This window comes from Salmo trutta, chromosome 10 (assembly GCF_901001165.1).
Source record: "Salmo trutta chromosome 10, fSalTru1.1, whole genome shotgun sequence".
Taxonomy (NCBI): domain Eukaryota; kingdom Metazoa; phylum Chordata; class Actinopteri; order Salmoniformes; family Salmonidae; genus Salmo; species Salmo trutta.
This window is the reverse complement of record NC_042966.1, coordinates 32,692,923-32,708,462: the sequence shown is the minus strand read 5'-3', so window position 1 is coordinate 32,708,462 and position 15,540 is coordinate 32,692,923. Positions and strand designations below refer to the sequence as shown.

At 41.6% G+C, this 15,540-nt stretch overlaps 1 protein-coding gene across 2 annotated transcripts in view; it reads right to left on the bottom strand.

The window, feature by feature from the left end:
* LOC115201576 (inactive heparanase-2) overlaps window positions 1-15,540 on the bottom strand; it is a 155,356-nt gene that overhangs the window by 38,869 nt on the left and 100,947 nt on the right. For both annotated transcript variants that reach the window (XM_029765338.1, XM_029765339.1), the window contains 2 exons: window positions 6,305-6,398; window positions 349-455 (listed from right to left, as the gene is read on the bottom strand). In XM_029765338.1, coding sequence (XP_029621198.1) covers window positions 349-455; window positions 6,305-6,398 — 201 coding nt within the window. The remainder of the gene's footprint in view (window positions 1-348; window positions 456-6,304; window positions 6,399-15,540) is intronic.

Sequence of the window (15,540 nt, the reverse complement as noted above, 5' to 3'; positions counted from 1 at the left end):
GAATCAAGGGTCTCCTAGGTTTTGTATCGAAGTCAATGTACCAAGAGGAGGACGGGCAATAGCTGCCCTCCAGCTACACCAAAACAGCGTGTTTTAATCAGTTATTTGGTGACAAGTGAATATATTTAGAATAGTTTTATCTAAAAATATGACTTCTTCAATGTTTTACAATGTTTATTTTTATGAAATTCACTGAGGAGGATGGTTCTCCCCTTCCTCCTCTGAAGATGCCTCCACTGACACACACACAAACACACAAAAGTGAGAATAATGCCTGAGTGTGGTTATACTTTGATTGATGTATAGGTTTTTGATTGATTCATTTCTAGATAGATTGATTGTACTTACAGAAAGCCAGCAGCGTAGGTATCAGAGAGGTTGTTGGTTCCCCCAGCCCACGCCGGACCCACTCCACCCAACCACACCTTCTTACCAGGAGCATGGCTATTCACTACCTGAGAGACACAGAGAAAGAGAGAAAGAGAGAGTGTGTGTGAGAAAGAGAGAGAGAGAGTGTGTGAGAGAGAGAAAGAGAGGAATGAGAGGGGAACAGAGGAAAGAGAGAGATGGGGAGAAAGGGGGAAACATAACAGAAAAACAGGGATGAGATCAAAGAAAGAGAGAAAAAAGGAGGAATGAGAATCTCCTTTGTTCAATGACAGCAACATGAGGTTAGAACATTTCATTTAGTAAAAAAAAAGAAGAAGATGAATAGAACCTCTGGACTGAGCTGAACTGGACAGTCGATCTCATCCAACTAGTCCCATCCTGCTGGCCCGGAGACAGATACAGCAGCTAACCCTGGTAAATGGATATCTGTCCCGAGGACCTGTTCTCTCTGCTCTAAACAGCTTCCAGAAAATCTCTCTCTGTCCTTGCATGGCTGCAAACCATTACTACTGACAGCAAATGGACACACAAGCACATACACCACAAGCATGCTCACACACATTTACATACATGCTCGCACACATATAGCGTATGCATACTCCATGTAACATATACACACTCCATATAACATATACATACTCCATATAACATATACCCACTCTATATAACATATACACACTCTATATAACATATACACACTCCATATAACATATGTATACTCCATGTAACATATACATACTCCATATAACATATACATACATACATACATACATACATACATACATACATACATACATACATACATACATACACACATACATACATACATACATACATACATACATACATACATACATACATACATACATACATACATACATACATACATACATACTCCATATAACATATACATACTCTACATAACATATACATACTCTACAAAACATATACATACTCTATATAACATATACATATATACATACTCCATATAGCATATACATACTCTATATAACATATACATATATACATACTCTATACAACATATACATACTCTATATAACATATACATATATACTCCATATAACATATACATACTCTATATAACATATACATACTCTATATAACATATACATACTCCATATAATATTATCATGTATACATATTCCATATAACATACATACTCTACATAACATATACATACGCCATATAACATATACATATTCCATATAACATATACATACTCTATATAACATATACATACATATAACATATACATACTCTATATAACATACACATACTCTGTATAACATATACATACTCTATATAACATATACATACTCCATATAACATATACATATAACATATACATATATACATACTCCATATAACATATACATACTCCATATAACATATACATACTCTATATAACATATACATACTCTATATAACATATACATACTCCATATAACATATACATACTCTATATAACATATACATACTCTATATAACATATACATACTCTATATAAGATATACATATATACATACTCCATATACATACTCCATATAACATATACACACTCTATATAACATATACATACTCCATATAAAATATGCATACTCCATATAACATATACACACTCTATATAACATATACATACTCCATGTAACATATACATACTCCATGTAACATATACATACTCCATGTAACATATACATACATACATATACATACATACATACATACATACATACATACATACATACATACATACATACATATACATACTCCATATACATACATACATACATACATACTGTCACGTCCTGACCAGTAGAGGGTGTAGTTGGGTCAGGACGTGGCAGAAGAGTCTGTGTGTTTGTGTTGTTTCATTAATTTTGGCTGTGTGACTTCCAATCAGGCACAGCTGTAGAGGGTTGTGGCTGATTGGGAGTCACACATAAGTGGCCTACTTTGCCTTTTGGGGTTGTGGGGAATTGTTGTGTGCACTGCTGCGTTTTGTTTGAGCCTGCCACGCTGTTGCTATTGTGAGTATTGTTTGTTGTTTTGTTTGTTTCAAGTGGATGCTCTACTCCTTTTTTTTGAACATTAAAAAATATGAGTATCCATACTTCCACTGCGCCTTGGGCCTATTTCACTGAAGACAACTGTGACAGAATTCCCCACCAACACACGACCAAGCAGCGGAAGAAGGCTGGCGAGGTAAGGGAGACCGAGAGGCACCCCCAATAATTTTTTAGGGGGGGGCACAAGGGGAGTGTTGCGGGGCAAGAATGGAGCCCCAGGCCAGCTCCCCGCACTAGCATGGAGGTGCGTGGTCACAATCGGGTACGCCCAGTACCAGCACCACGCACCAGGCTTCAAGTGCGTGAACCCAGCCTCGTCAGTCAACAGTCGTCAGTGCGGCCCGCCAGTCAACAGTCGACAGAGCTGCCCGCCAGTCAACAGTCGTCAGAGCTGCCCGCCAGTCAACAGTCGTCAGAGCTGCCCGCCAGTCAACAGTCGTCAGAGCTGCCCGCCAGTCAACCATCACCAGTGCTGCCCGCCAGTCAACAGTCGTCAGAGCTGCCCGCCAGTCAACAGTCGTCAGAGCTGCCCGCCAGTCAACAGTCGTCAGAGCTGCCCGCCAGTCAACAGTCGTCAGAGCTGCCCGCCAGTCAACAGTCGCCAGAGAGGTCAGACTGCGCTGAACTGCCGGAGTGGCCAGACTGCGCTGAACTGCCGGAGTGGTCAGACTGCGCTGAACTGCCGGAGTGGCAAGACTGCGCTGAACTGCCGGAGTGGCCAGACTGCGCTGAACTGCCGGAGTGGCCAGACTGCGCTGAACTGCCGGAGTGGCCAGACTGCGCTGAACTGCCGGAGTGGCCAGACTGCGCTGAACTGCCGGAGTGGCCAGACTGCCCTGAACTGCCGGAGTGGCCAGACTGCCCTGAACTGCCGGAGTGGCCAGACTGCCCTGAACTGCCGGAGTGGCCAGACTGCCCAGAGCTGCCGGAGTGGCCAGACTGCCCAGAGCTGCCGGAGTGGCCAGACTGCCCAGAGCTGCCGGAGTGGCCAGACTGCCCAGAGCTGCCGGAGTGGCCAGACTGCCCCGAGCTGCCAGACTGTCCCGAGCTGCCAGACTGCCCAGACTGCCCCGAGTTGCCAGACTGCCCCGAGTTGCCAGACTGCCCCGAACTGCCAGAGTGGCCCGACTGCCGGGAAAGGCCAGAACCGGAGCCACCTCCTGATATAGGTGGGTTGGGGAGGGGGGGTGTAGCACAGTGCCGTCGTTGACGGCAGCCACCCTCCCTTCCCTCCCTTTAGTAGAGGGGAAATTTTGTTTTGTTGTTTGGGGTTGCTTTTGTTTTTGGGTTCTGTTTTAAAGGTGCTTCCGGGGTTAGCACCTTTAAGGCGGGGGTACTGTCACGTCCTGACCAGTAGAGGGTGTAGTTGGGTCAGGACGTGGCAGAAGAGTCTGTGTGTTTGTGTTGTTTCATTAATTTTGGCCGTGTGACTTCCAATCAGGCACAGCTGTAGAGGGTTGTGGCTGATTGGGAGTCACACATAAGTGGCCTACTTTGCCTTTTGGGGTTGTGTGCACTGCTGCGTTTTGTTTGAGCCTGCCACGCTGTTGCTATTGTGAGTATTGTTTGTTGTTTTGTTTGTTTCAAGTGGATGCTCTACTCCTTTTTTTTGAACATTAAAAAATATGAGTATCCACACTTCCACTGCGCCTTGGTCCTATTTCACTGAAGACAACTGTGACACATACATACATACATACATACATACATACATACATACATACATACATACTCCATATAACATATACATACTCCATAAAACATATTCATACTCTATATAACATATACATACTCTATATAACATATACACACTCTATATAACATATTCATACTCTATATAACATATACATACTCTATATAACATATGCATACTCTATATAACATATGCATACTCCATATAAAATATGCATACTCCATATAACATATACATACATACATACATACATACATACATACATATACATACTCCATATACATACATACATACATACATACATACATACATACATACATACATACATACTCCATATAACATATACATACTCCATAAAACATATTCATACTCTATATAACATATACATACTCTATATAACATATTCATACTCTATATAACATATACATACTCTATATAATATTATCATATATACATATTCCATATAACATACATACTCTATATAACATATACATACGCCATATAACATATACATACGCCATATAACATATACATATTCCATATAACATATACATACTCTATATAACATATACATACTCTATATAACATATACATACTCTATATAACATATACATATATACATACTCCATATAACATATACATACTCCATATAACATATACATACTCTATATAACATATACATACTCTATATAAGATATACATACTCCATATAAAATATATACATACTCTATATATCATATACATACTCTACATAACATATACTATAACATACATTCTAGTGTGTTTCTATTTTGTGTGTTTTTTTATTTGATCTGACCTAGTATTTATTCAGTACTCTTCCTTATTCTATTCTGAATGATCTATTTCATTAACCTTTGATGCACGTACGCACACACTCACACACAATAGAGCGGCACACATCATTCTTTGATTGTTTTAATGGGCTTTGGGGGGGTCCTTCCCTCTCTTTTACAATGGAGAAGAGTTGGGTATTTTCTACCAGCTCAGAGACTGTGACTAGATCTTCTCAGGGCTAGGCCCCTTTTTTCCCACTTCCTGTCTGAATGACGTGCCCAAAGTAAACTGCCTGTAGCTCAGGCCTTGAAGCCAGGATATGCATATAATTGGTACCATTGGAAAGAAAACAATTTGAAGTTTGTAGAAATGTTAAAATAATGTAGGAGAATATAACACAATAGATATGGTAGGAAAAAATCCAAAGAAAAACCAACCAGAATTGTTTTCCTTTGTTGAGAGACCATCCTCTTAGAAATGTAAGAGAAAGGTCATATTGAAAATGAGCTCCCTGGATGTAATTTCTATGGCTTCCACAGGGTGTCATCAGTCTATGTTCAAGGCTTCAGGCTTGTAACTTCAAAAACGAATAAGAAATATCAGTTTTAGTAGAAGGGGACAGTCTTGGAAATTCGTGTTTGCGTGCGCCATGAAGACAGGACGCACCTGCTAAAATCAGTTTCCTATTGAACATACTTCTTTCCGAAATAAATATTATAGTCTGATTACATTTAAGGGTATCTGAGGAGTAAATAGAAATGTATTTTGACTTGTTGAAACAAAGTTTAGGGGTAGATTTTCGGATTCCTTTCTCTGCAAGTTGAACGAGTGGATTACTCAAATCGATGGCGCCAACTAAACAGACTTTTTGGGATATAAAGAAGGATTTTATCTAACAAAATAACACTACATGTTGTAGCTGGGACCGTTTGGATGACAAATCAGAGGACGATTTTCAAAAAGTAAGTGACTATTTAATTGTTATATGTATGAAACCTGTGCCGTTGGACACCTAGCCCCGCTAGCGGGACACGTAGCCCTAAGAAGTTTTAATTCATTGTGAGCACGACCGTCCCACCCTACAGAGACAGACAGACAGACAGACAGACAGACAGACAGACAGACAGACAGACAGACAGACAGACAGACAGACAGACAGACAGACAGAGACCCATAGAACTGTGTCCTTACAGAGGTAAAGCCTATGGAGGGAGGTAGCAGGCAGCAGGGGAGCAGGGGAGAAGCAGAGGCACGTGTAACAGATGTGATTTGTTGAACCACTCTTACGTGATGAGTGACATTGCCTGAGACCTTGTTTCAACCCTTGCCTTTCTCTCACCTTGAGTACTTTAGTGATCTGTTCGGTCAGGGTGTCTAGCAGGCGAGTCTTCAGAAAGTCCTCTACTTTGGTCACTCTGCTATCCATGTAGTAACTACAGACACAACAAAAACAAACACATGTAGAATACAGGTGACCTCTGATAAATGCGAAGGGCGTTTTTGTGACATCATGGTTAGGTTGTAAACATTATATTTTTTCATCTGATGCTAAATGCTACATTACTACACTTTGCACATTAAACAGAGTTTGCACTTATCAGAAAGTATATTCAACTCATTCTCACAATTCTCACAATTATTTAATATTAACAATTAACATTTACAATGTTAGTAAGCTATGTAGATAGTTATTCCCACAAATTATATATACTTGTTTAATGATTCCTAAGATAATTTATAACGTGCCCCAGCTGAATTAAAAATGTTTCGCATGGTCTGCGTCTCAATCCACCGCATCTGCCAATGGCAGCCTTTATGTGGCCAGACTGTGGCCAGACTGTGTTTGTCAGACCATTAGACATCCTGAAAATCAGTCTTCTCACAAAATGTCTGTAGCCTCACAAGACTCATCTGAAGGTAACCCTGTACCAGTTTAAAAAACGAATGGAAGTATATGGAAGTAGTTTAGTGGAAATAAAAAAGGGTTACATTTGGTAAATAAATAACATAATAATGTCCTGATCTTTCTTCTATCTCTCAGATAGAGGACAGACACTTTAAAATAAACTTCCTTTTGATGAATGTTTTGACTATCTATTTTTTCATGAATGAATCTGTTATTCAATGTGTTTCTATGGGCTAATAACAATAATGACAAATACAATGTTTCATCAAATATTTTTTGTATATATTTCTTGGATACCTAAATGGGTTCTAAAGTTCTAAATCAAATAGCTAACGGATCCTTGGTATGACCATCTTAAAACAATCCCCCCCCCCCACCTGGCTTAGACTCTTAAGGATTCATTAGTCAATTGTTTTTGCAGTACCTGATCTAAAGTGAACTGTACAAGTACAAGTCAAAAGTTTGGATACACCTACTCATTCAAGGTTTTATTCTACATTGTAGAATAATTGTGAAGACATCAAAACTATGAAATAACACATATGGAATCATGTAGTAAACAAAAAAGTGTTTAACAAATCAACATGTATTTTATATTTGAGATACTTCAAAGTAGCCACCCTTTGCCTTGATGGCAGCTTTGCACACTCTTGGCATTCTCTCAACCAGCTTCATGAGGTAGTCACCTGGAATGCATTTCAATTAACAGGTGTGCCTTGTTAAAAGTTAATTTGTATAATTTCTTTCCTTCTTAATGCATTTGAGCCAATCAGTTATGTTGTGACAAGGTAGGGGTGGTATACAGAAGATATCTCTATTTGGTAAAAGGCCAAGTCCATATTATGGCAAGAACAGCTCAAATAAGCAAAGAGAAACAACAGTCCATCATTACTTTAAGATATGAAGGTCAGTCAATATGAAAATGTCAAGTTTTTCAAATGCAGTCGCAAAAACAATCAAGCGCTATGATGAAACTGGCTCTCATGAGGACCGCCACAGGAATGGAAGACCCAGAGTTACCTCTGCTGCAGAGGATAAGTTCAATAGAGTTACCCACCTCAGAAATTGCAGCCCAAATAAATGCTTCACAGAGTTCAAGTAACAGACACATCTCAACATCAACTGTTCAGAGGAGACTACGTGAATCAGGCCTTCATGGTCAAATTGCTGCAAAGAAACCACTACTAAAGGACACATTAGACCGGTGGAAATCTGTCCTTTGGTCTGATGAGTCCAAATTTGAGATTTTTAGTTCCAACTGCCGTGTCTTTGTGAGACACAGAGTATTATGGTCTCTACATGTGTTGTTCCCACCGTGAAGCATGGAGGAGGAGGTGTGATGGTGTGGGGGTGCTATGCTGGTGACAATGTCTGTGATTTATTTAGAATTTAAGGCACACTTAACCAGCATGGCTACCACAGCATTCTGCAGCGATATGCCATCTCATCAGGTTTGCTCTTAGTGAGACTATAATTTGTTTTTCAATAGGAAAATGACCCAAAACACACCTCCAGGCTGTGCAAGAAGGAGAGTGATTGTGGTGCATCAGATGACCTGGCCTCCCCAATCACCCGACCTCAACCCAATTGAGATGGTTTGGGATGAGTTGGACCGCAGAGTGAAGGAAAAGCAGCCATTAAATGCTCAGAATATGTGGGAACTCCTTCAAGACTGTTGGAAAAGCATTCCAGGTGAAGCTGGTTGAGAGAATGCCAAGAGTGTGCAAAGCTGTCATCAATGCAAAGTGTGGCTACTTTGAAGAATCTCAAATATATTTAGATTTCTTTAACACTTTTTTTGGTTACTACATGATTCCATATATGTTATTTCATAGTTTTGATGTCTTCACTATTATTTTAGAATGTAGAAAATAGTAAAAATAAAGACAAACCCTTGAATGAGTTGGTGTGTCCAAACCTTTGACTGGTACTGTGAATACATAAAACAATTCCATATAGCTTAGTAGAACCCTCGCCTCCTCCTTAGACAGGGCTTAGAGACTTATGTTAATGATGTACTAAGTACCTGATGTACTAACAAAATCTTGATTCCTTTTTACTGCAGCTTTCTACCCTCTTCATTGTAGAACCTTACACACAAATTTTTCATTTTTTTAACAATTGCTTCTGGTGCTATCCCTAAGATCTGGAAGGCGATGTATGTCCTCCCCCTTCACAAAGGCAGGGATCCTTCCGACCTAGATAACTGACCTAGAACTGACATATAACTTTATGACTTAGATCATAGGAATCACTGTGCTGACATATTTATAGATCCAAGGCCTTTGATGCTTTCGACGATCCCTTATTCCTTCAAAGGTTGTCTGAAATGGGCATCGACCAGGCATGTTGCATGTGGTTTGGGAACTACTGTATCTGTCAAACAGGACACAATGTGTGCTTTCTGATGGTGTCTAGTCAAAGTTACCTCAATATTACTAAAGGTGTCCCGCAGGGGTCGATTTTGGGACCTGTCCTTTTTACTACTTATATAAATAATATTGTTCTATCTGCAAAAACCTGTAACATTCATCTGTATGCAGAGGACACTTTTATGTATGCTAATACCCCTACAGCTGACCAGGCTATGTTGGCGCTGCAATCTGATTGTACTGCCTTGCAGAAAGCCCTTGTTGATTTAATATTGGTACTTAATGCTGGAAAAACTAAATATATGTTGTTATCTAATTCTTGAATAAATATTTCAGGTTGTTTACACATTTATGCATTGGACAGTTCTCATTGTGCAGGTTCCCGCCTATAAATATCTGGGCTTATGGACTGACAAAAAATGTATGTTTGAAAACCATACGGATGAGCTAGCTAAGAAGCTGAGATGTAAAGTAGGGTTATTTTATAGAAATAGATCATGCATCTCCATTAACAGCAGGAAACAGGTTGTACAGGCAACTGTCCTGCCATCTCTTGACACCATTTATCAGAATGCAGCAGTCACTTCTCTAAAACCCTTGGTGTAACGTTCGTCGTTAAAGGTAGACCAAGGCGCAGCATGAGTTGGGTTCATCATCTTTTATTTTAAAGGTGAACCAGCAAAAAACAATTAAACACAACGAACCAAAAGCTTCGTAGTGTAAAAATACATGCAACCAAACAAAGACAAGATCCCACACAGAATGAGGGAAAAAGGGCTGCCTAAGTATGATTCCCAATCAGAGACAACGATAGACAGCTGCCTCTGATTGGAAACCATATTAGGCCAATCAAAGAAAAAACAACATAGACATACAACACATAGAATGCCCACCCCATGTCACACCCTGACCTAACCAAACAGAGAAAAACGTCTCTCTCAGGTCAGGGCGTGACACTTGGATACTGTGTACCATAGTGTGATTTGCTTTATCACGGGTGACAGGTTTAATACTCATCACTGGATCCTTTATCAGAAGGTTGACTGGAACTCTCTAAATTCCCCTAGATCACTTAATTTCTACATTTTTGTTTACAAATCTCCACTGCACAAGCTTCCAACATATTTCACTTTTCTGTTAAAGTATAAAAATACTATGCACCAAACCACCTCACAGGGTTGGTTAACTCTTAAGGTCCCTCGTGTCTCTACCAACCTAGGTAAATCAGCCTTTAGTTTTAATGCCCCCCATGTTTGGAATAATTTACAATCCTCCTTACACCATGCTGATCCTCAACACAAGGGCCCCTCAGGAGTGCGTGCTCAGTCCCCTCCTGTACTCCCTGTTCACTCTTGACTGCACGGCCAGGCACGACTCCAACACCATCTTTAAGTTTGCTGATGACACAACAGTGGTAGGCCTGATCACCAACAACGATGAGGTGACAGCATATAGGGAGGAGGTCAGAGACCTGACGGTGTGGTGCCAGGACAACAACCTCTCCCTCAACGTGATCAAGACTAAGGAGATGATTGGAGGACCGAGGAGGACCGAGGATGCCCCCATTCTCATCGACAGGGCTGTAGTGGAGCAGGTTGAGAGCTTCAAGTTCCTTGGTGTCCACATAACCAACAAACTAACATGGTCCAAGCACACCAAGACAGTCGTGAAGAGGGCACGACAAAACCTATTCCCACTCAGGAGACTGAAAAGATTTGGCATGGGTCCTCAGATCCTCAAAAGGTTCTACAGCTGCACCATCGAGAGCATCCTGACTGATTGCATCACCGCCTGGTTTGGCAACTACAGAGGATGGTGCGTACGGCCCAGTACATCACTGGGGCCAAGCTTCCTGCCATCCAGGACCTCTATACCAGGCGGTGTCAGAGGAAGGCCGAAAAAATTGTCAAAGACTTCAGCCACCCTAGTCATAGACTGTTCTCTCTGCTACCGCATGACAAGCGGTACCGGAGCACCAAGTCTAGGTCCAAAAGGCTTCTAAACAGTTTCTACCTCCAAGCCATAAGACTACTGAACATCTAATCAAATGGCTACCCAGACTATTTGCCCCCTCCCCCCACTCTTTTACGCTGCTGCTACCCTCTGTTATTATCTATGTATAGTCACTTTAATAACTCTACCTACTATATTACCTCAATTACCTTGACTAACCGGTGCCCCCGCACATTGACTCTGTACCGATTCCCCCTGTATATAGCCTCGCTATTGTTATTTTACTGCTGCTCTTTAATTATTTGTTACTTTTATGTCTTATTTGTCTTTAGGTATTTTTCTTAAAACTGCATTATTGGTTAAGGGCTTGTAGGCAAGCATTTCACTGTAAGGTGTTGTATTCGGCGAATGTGACAAATAACATTTGATTTGATTTTACATGTTGAATTCTTGGTATCAATAGGGCAGTTTAGAACGCTGATAATTAATGAATTCACTGAGGTTTGCGGGTGTTTTAGTTAATTGAAATATTTTTTGGTGATGTTGAAATGTACAGTAGTCTATCTGTTGTATTTTGCATATTTTTTTGTTGTTGCTGTTTTATTTAATCATCATGTTGATTTGTGAATTATTTGTTCTCGGGTCACCATTGAGAATGAGACCCTGGTCTCAATTGGGCTCCCCTGAATAAACAAAAGTGAAATAAAAAAATACAATAAAATAAAGAACCCCATACTTACTGTAAAATATGGTGGTGGATCTTTGATGTTATTGGGCTATTTCGCTTCCACTGGTCCTGGGGCCCTTATTAAGGTCAAAGGCATAATGAACTTTACTCAGTACCACAACCTTTTAGCACAAAACCTGGTTGCCTCTGTCAGGAGGCTGAAACTTGGCTGCAAGTCAATCTCTTCCAGCAAGACAATAACCCAGCAAGACATCAAACACCACAAACAAATATTTGTGCAGCATAACATTTAAATGCCGACACCAGTAGAAATCCACTTTTTTGAGCTGAAAAACAATGGCCAGAGCTTACCCATGATTCAGCACAACGATGTAAGTCAATTAAGCAATACGGCCAGAGGAGGTGTGGTATATGGCCAATACCACAGCTAAGGGCTGTTCTTAAGCACGACGCAATGCGGAGTCCCTGGTCACAGCCTTTAGCCATGGTATATTGGCCATATACCACAAACCCCCGAGGTGCCTTATTGCTATTATAAACTGGTTACCAACGTAATTAGAGCAGTAAAAATGAATGTTTTGTCATACCAATGCTATACAGTCTAATATACCACAGCTGACAGCCAATCAGCATTCAGGGCTCGACCCACCCAGTTTATAATAAGTCAACATTTTTGTCAAGTATGATATATTTGGGCTTGAAGTGACAAAACCAAACTGCCCGCTTTGTGCGAATTCGTGCCAATGACGTGTCTTTTCCTATGAAATTATGGATATATTGTTTCCCCCCTGTTTCATTTCAGGGTTTGATTTGAATGGTATTAATCAGCAACACCTGCAAAGTTCACGAGTCGTTACTGAGCTGAGCAACATAATAGATCATTTTTGGTTACAGCAAAGATGGTGGATAAAGGAAGATAGTTCACTCAGGCCGGAAACGAATAACAAAAGCAGAAGAGGAAAAACATTTTTTGGACACCAATGCAATTGCAGCTGGGTCTGTTCTAGTTATTTCAATGAAAAAAAAAGCGAATGGAGTGTCCGTCTCTGGCTAAAGTTTTTTGCCAAAGCCTACACACGGCTGTCTACACACGGCTGTCTACACACGGCTGTCTACACACGGCTGTCTACACACGGCTGCCTACACACGGCTGCCTACACACGGCTGCCTACACACGGCTGCCTACACACGGCTGTCTACACACGGCTGTCTACACACGGCTGCCTACACACGGCTGCCTACACACGGCTGCCTACACACGGCTGCCTACACACGGCTGCCTACACACGGCTGCCTACACACGGCTGCCTACACACGGCTGCCTACACACGGCTGTCTACACACGGCTGCCTACACACGGCTGCCTACACACGGCTGCCTACACACGGCTGCCTACAGTTGGCTGTCTACACTTGGCTGCCTACACATGGCTGCCTACACATGGCTGCCTACACTTGGCTGCCTACACTTGGCTGCCTACACTTGGCTGCCTACAGTTGGCTGTCTACACTTGGCTGCCTACACATGGCTGCCTACACATGGCTGCCTACACATGGCTGCCTACACTTGGCTGCCTACACTTGGCTGCCTACACATGGCTGCCTACACATGGCTGCCTACACATGGCTGCCTACACATGGCTGCCTACAGTTGGCTGCCTACAGTTGGCTGCCTACACTTGGCTGCCTACACTTGGCTGACTACACATGGCTGCCTACACATGGCTGCCTACACTTGGCTGCCTACACATGGCTGCCTACAGTTGGCTGCCTACACTTGGCTGCCTACACATGGCTGCCTACACTTGGCTGCCTACACATGGCTGCCTACACATGGCTGCCTACACATGGCTGCCTACACATGGCTGCCTACACTTGGCTGCCTACACATGGCTGCCTACACATGGCTGCCTACAGTTGGCTGCCTACACTTGGCTGCCTACACATGGCTGCCTACACTTGGCTGCCTACAGTTGGCTGCCTACACTTGGCTGCCTACACATGGCTGCCTACACATGGCTGCCAACAGTAGGCTGCCTACACATGGCTGCCTACACATGGCTGCCTACACATGGCTGCCTACACTTGGCTGCCTACACATGGCTGCCTACAGCTGGCTGCCTACACTTGGCTGCCTACACATGGCTGCCTACACATGGCTGCCTACACTTGGCTGCCTACACATGGCTGCCTACACATGGCTGCCTACATATGGCTGCCTACAGTTATCCCGGTCGGAATATTATCGCTTTTTTACGAGAAAAATCGCATAAAAATTGATTTTAAACAGCGGTTGACATGCTTCAAAGTACGGTAATGGAATATTTAGATTTTTTTTGTCACGAAACGCGTCGGGCGCGTCACCCTTCGTCACCCTTCGGATAGCGTCTTGAACGCACGAACAAAACAGAGGATATTTGAACATAACTATGGATTATTTTGAACCAAACCAACATTTGTTATTGAAATAGAAGTACTGGGAGTGCATTCTGACGAAGAACAGCAAAGGTAATCAAAATTTTCTAATAGTAAATCGGAGTTTGGTGAGGGCCAAACTTGGTGGGTGTCTAAATAGCTAGCCCGTGATGGCTGGGCTATCTACTCAGAATATTGCAAAATGTGCTTTTGCTGAAAAGCTATTTTAAAATCGGACATAGCGATTGCATTATCTATAATTCTTAAAATAATTGTTATGTTTTTTGTGAACGTTTATTGTGAGTAATTTAGTAAATTCACTGGAAGTTTGCGGTGGGTATGCTAGTTCTGAACGTCACATGCTAATGTAAAAAGCTGTTTTTTGATATAAATATGAACTTGATTGAACAAAACATGCATGTATTGTACATAATGTCCATGGATTGTCATCTGATGAAGATCATCAAAGGTTAGTGCTGCATTTAGCTGTGGTTTGGGTTTATGTGACATTATATGCTAGCTTGAAAAATGGGTGTCTGATTATTTCTGGCTGGGTACTCTGCTGACATAATCTAATGTTTTGTTTTCGTTGTAAAGCCTTTTTGAAATCGGACAGTGTGGTCAGATTAACGAGAGTCTTGTCTTTAAAATGGTGTAAAATAGTCATATGTTTGAGAAATTGAAGTAATAGCATTTCTAAGGTATTTGAATAACGCGCCACGGGATTCCACTGGCTGTTGAGTAGGTGGGACGATTTCGTCCCACATATCCTAGAGAGGTTAACTTGGGTCAAACATTTCAGGTAGCCTCCCACAATAAGTTGGGTGAATATTGGCCCATTCCTCCTGACAGAGCTGGTGTAACTGAGTCAGGTTTGTAGGCCTCCTTGCTCACACACGCTTTTTCAGTTCTTCACACAAATTTTCTATGGGATTGAGGTCAGGGCTTTGTGATGGCCACTGCAATACCTTGACTATGTTGTCCTTAAGTGTGACGTCCTGACCAGCAGAGGGAGTAGTTGTTTAGTATTGTGGTCAGGACGTGGCAGAGGTACTGGGTATGTGTTTGTCTAGTATTTCTGTTTCTATGTTGGTCTATGTGGCTCCCGATCAGGGACAGCTGGTTATCGTTGTTCCTGATTGGGAGTCATATATTAGGAGTGTGTTTGTTACCTGGTTTTTGTGGGTTGTTGTATATTTCGCACTGCTAGTGAATGTATAGCCTGTGAGACTGTCACTAGTC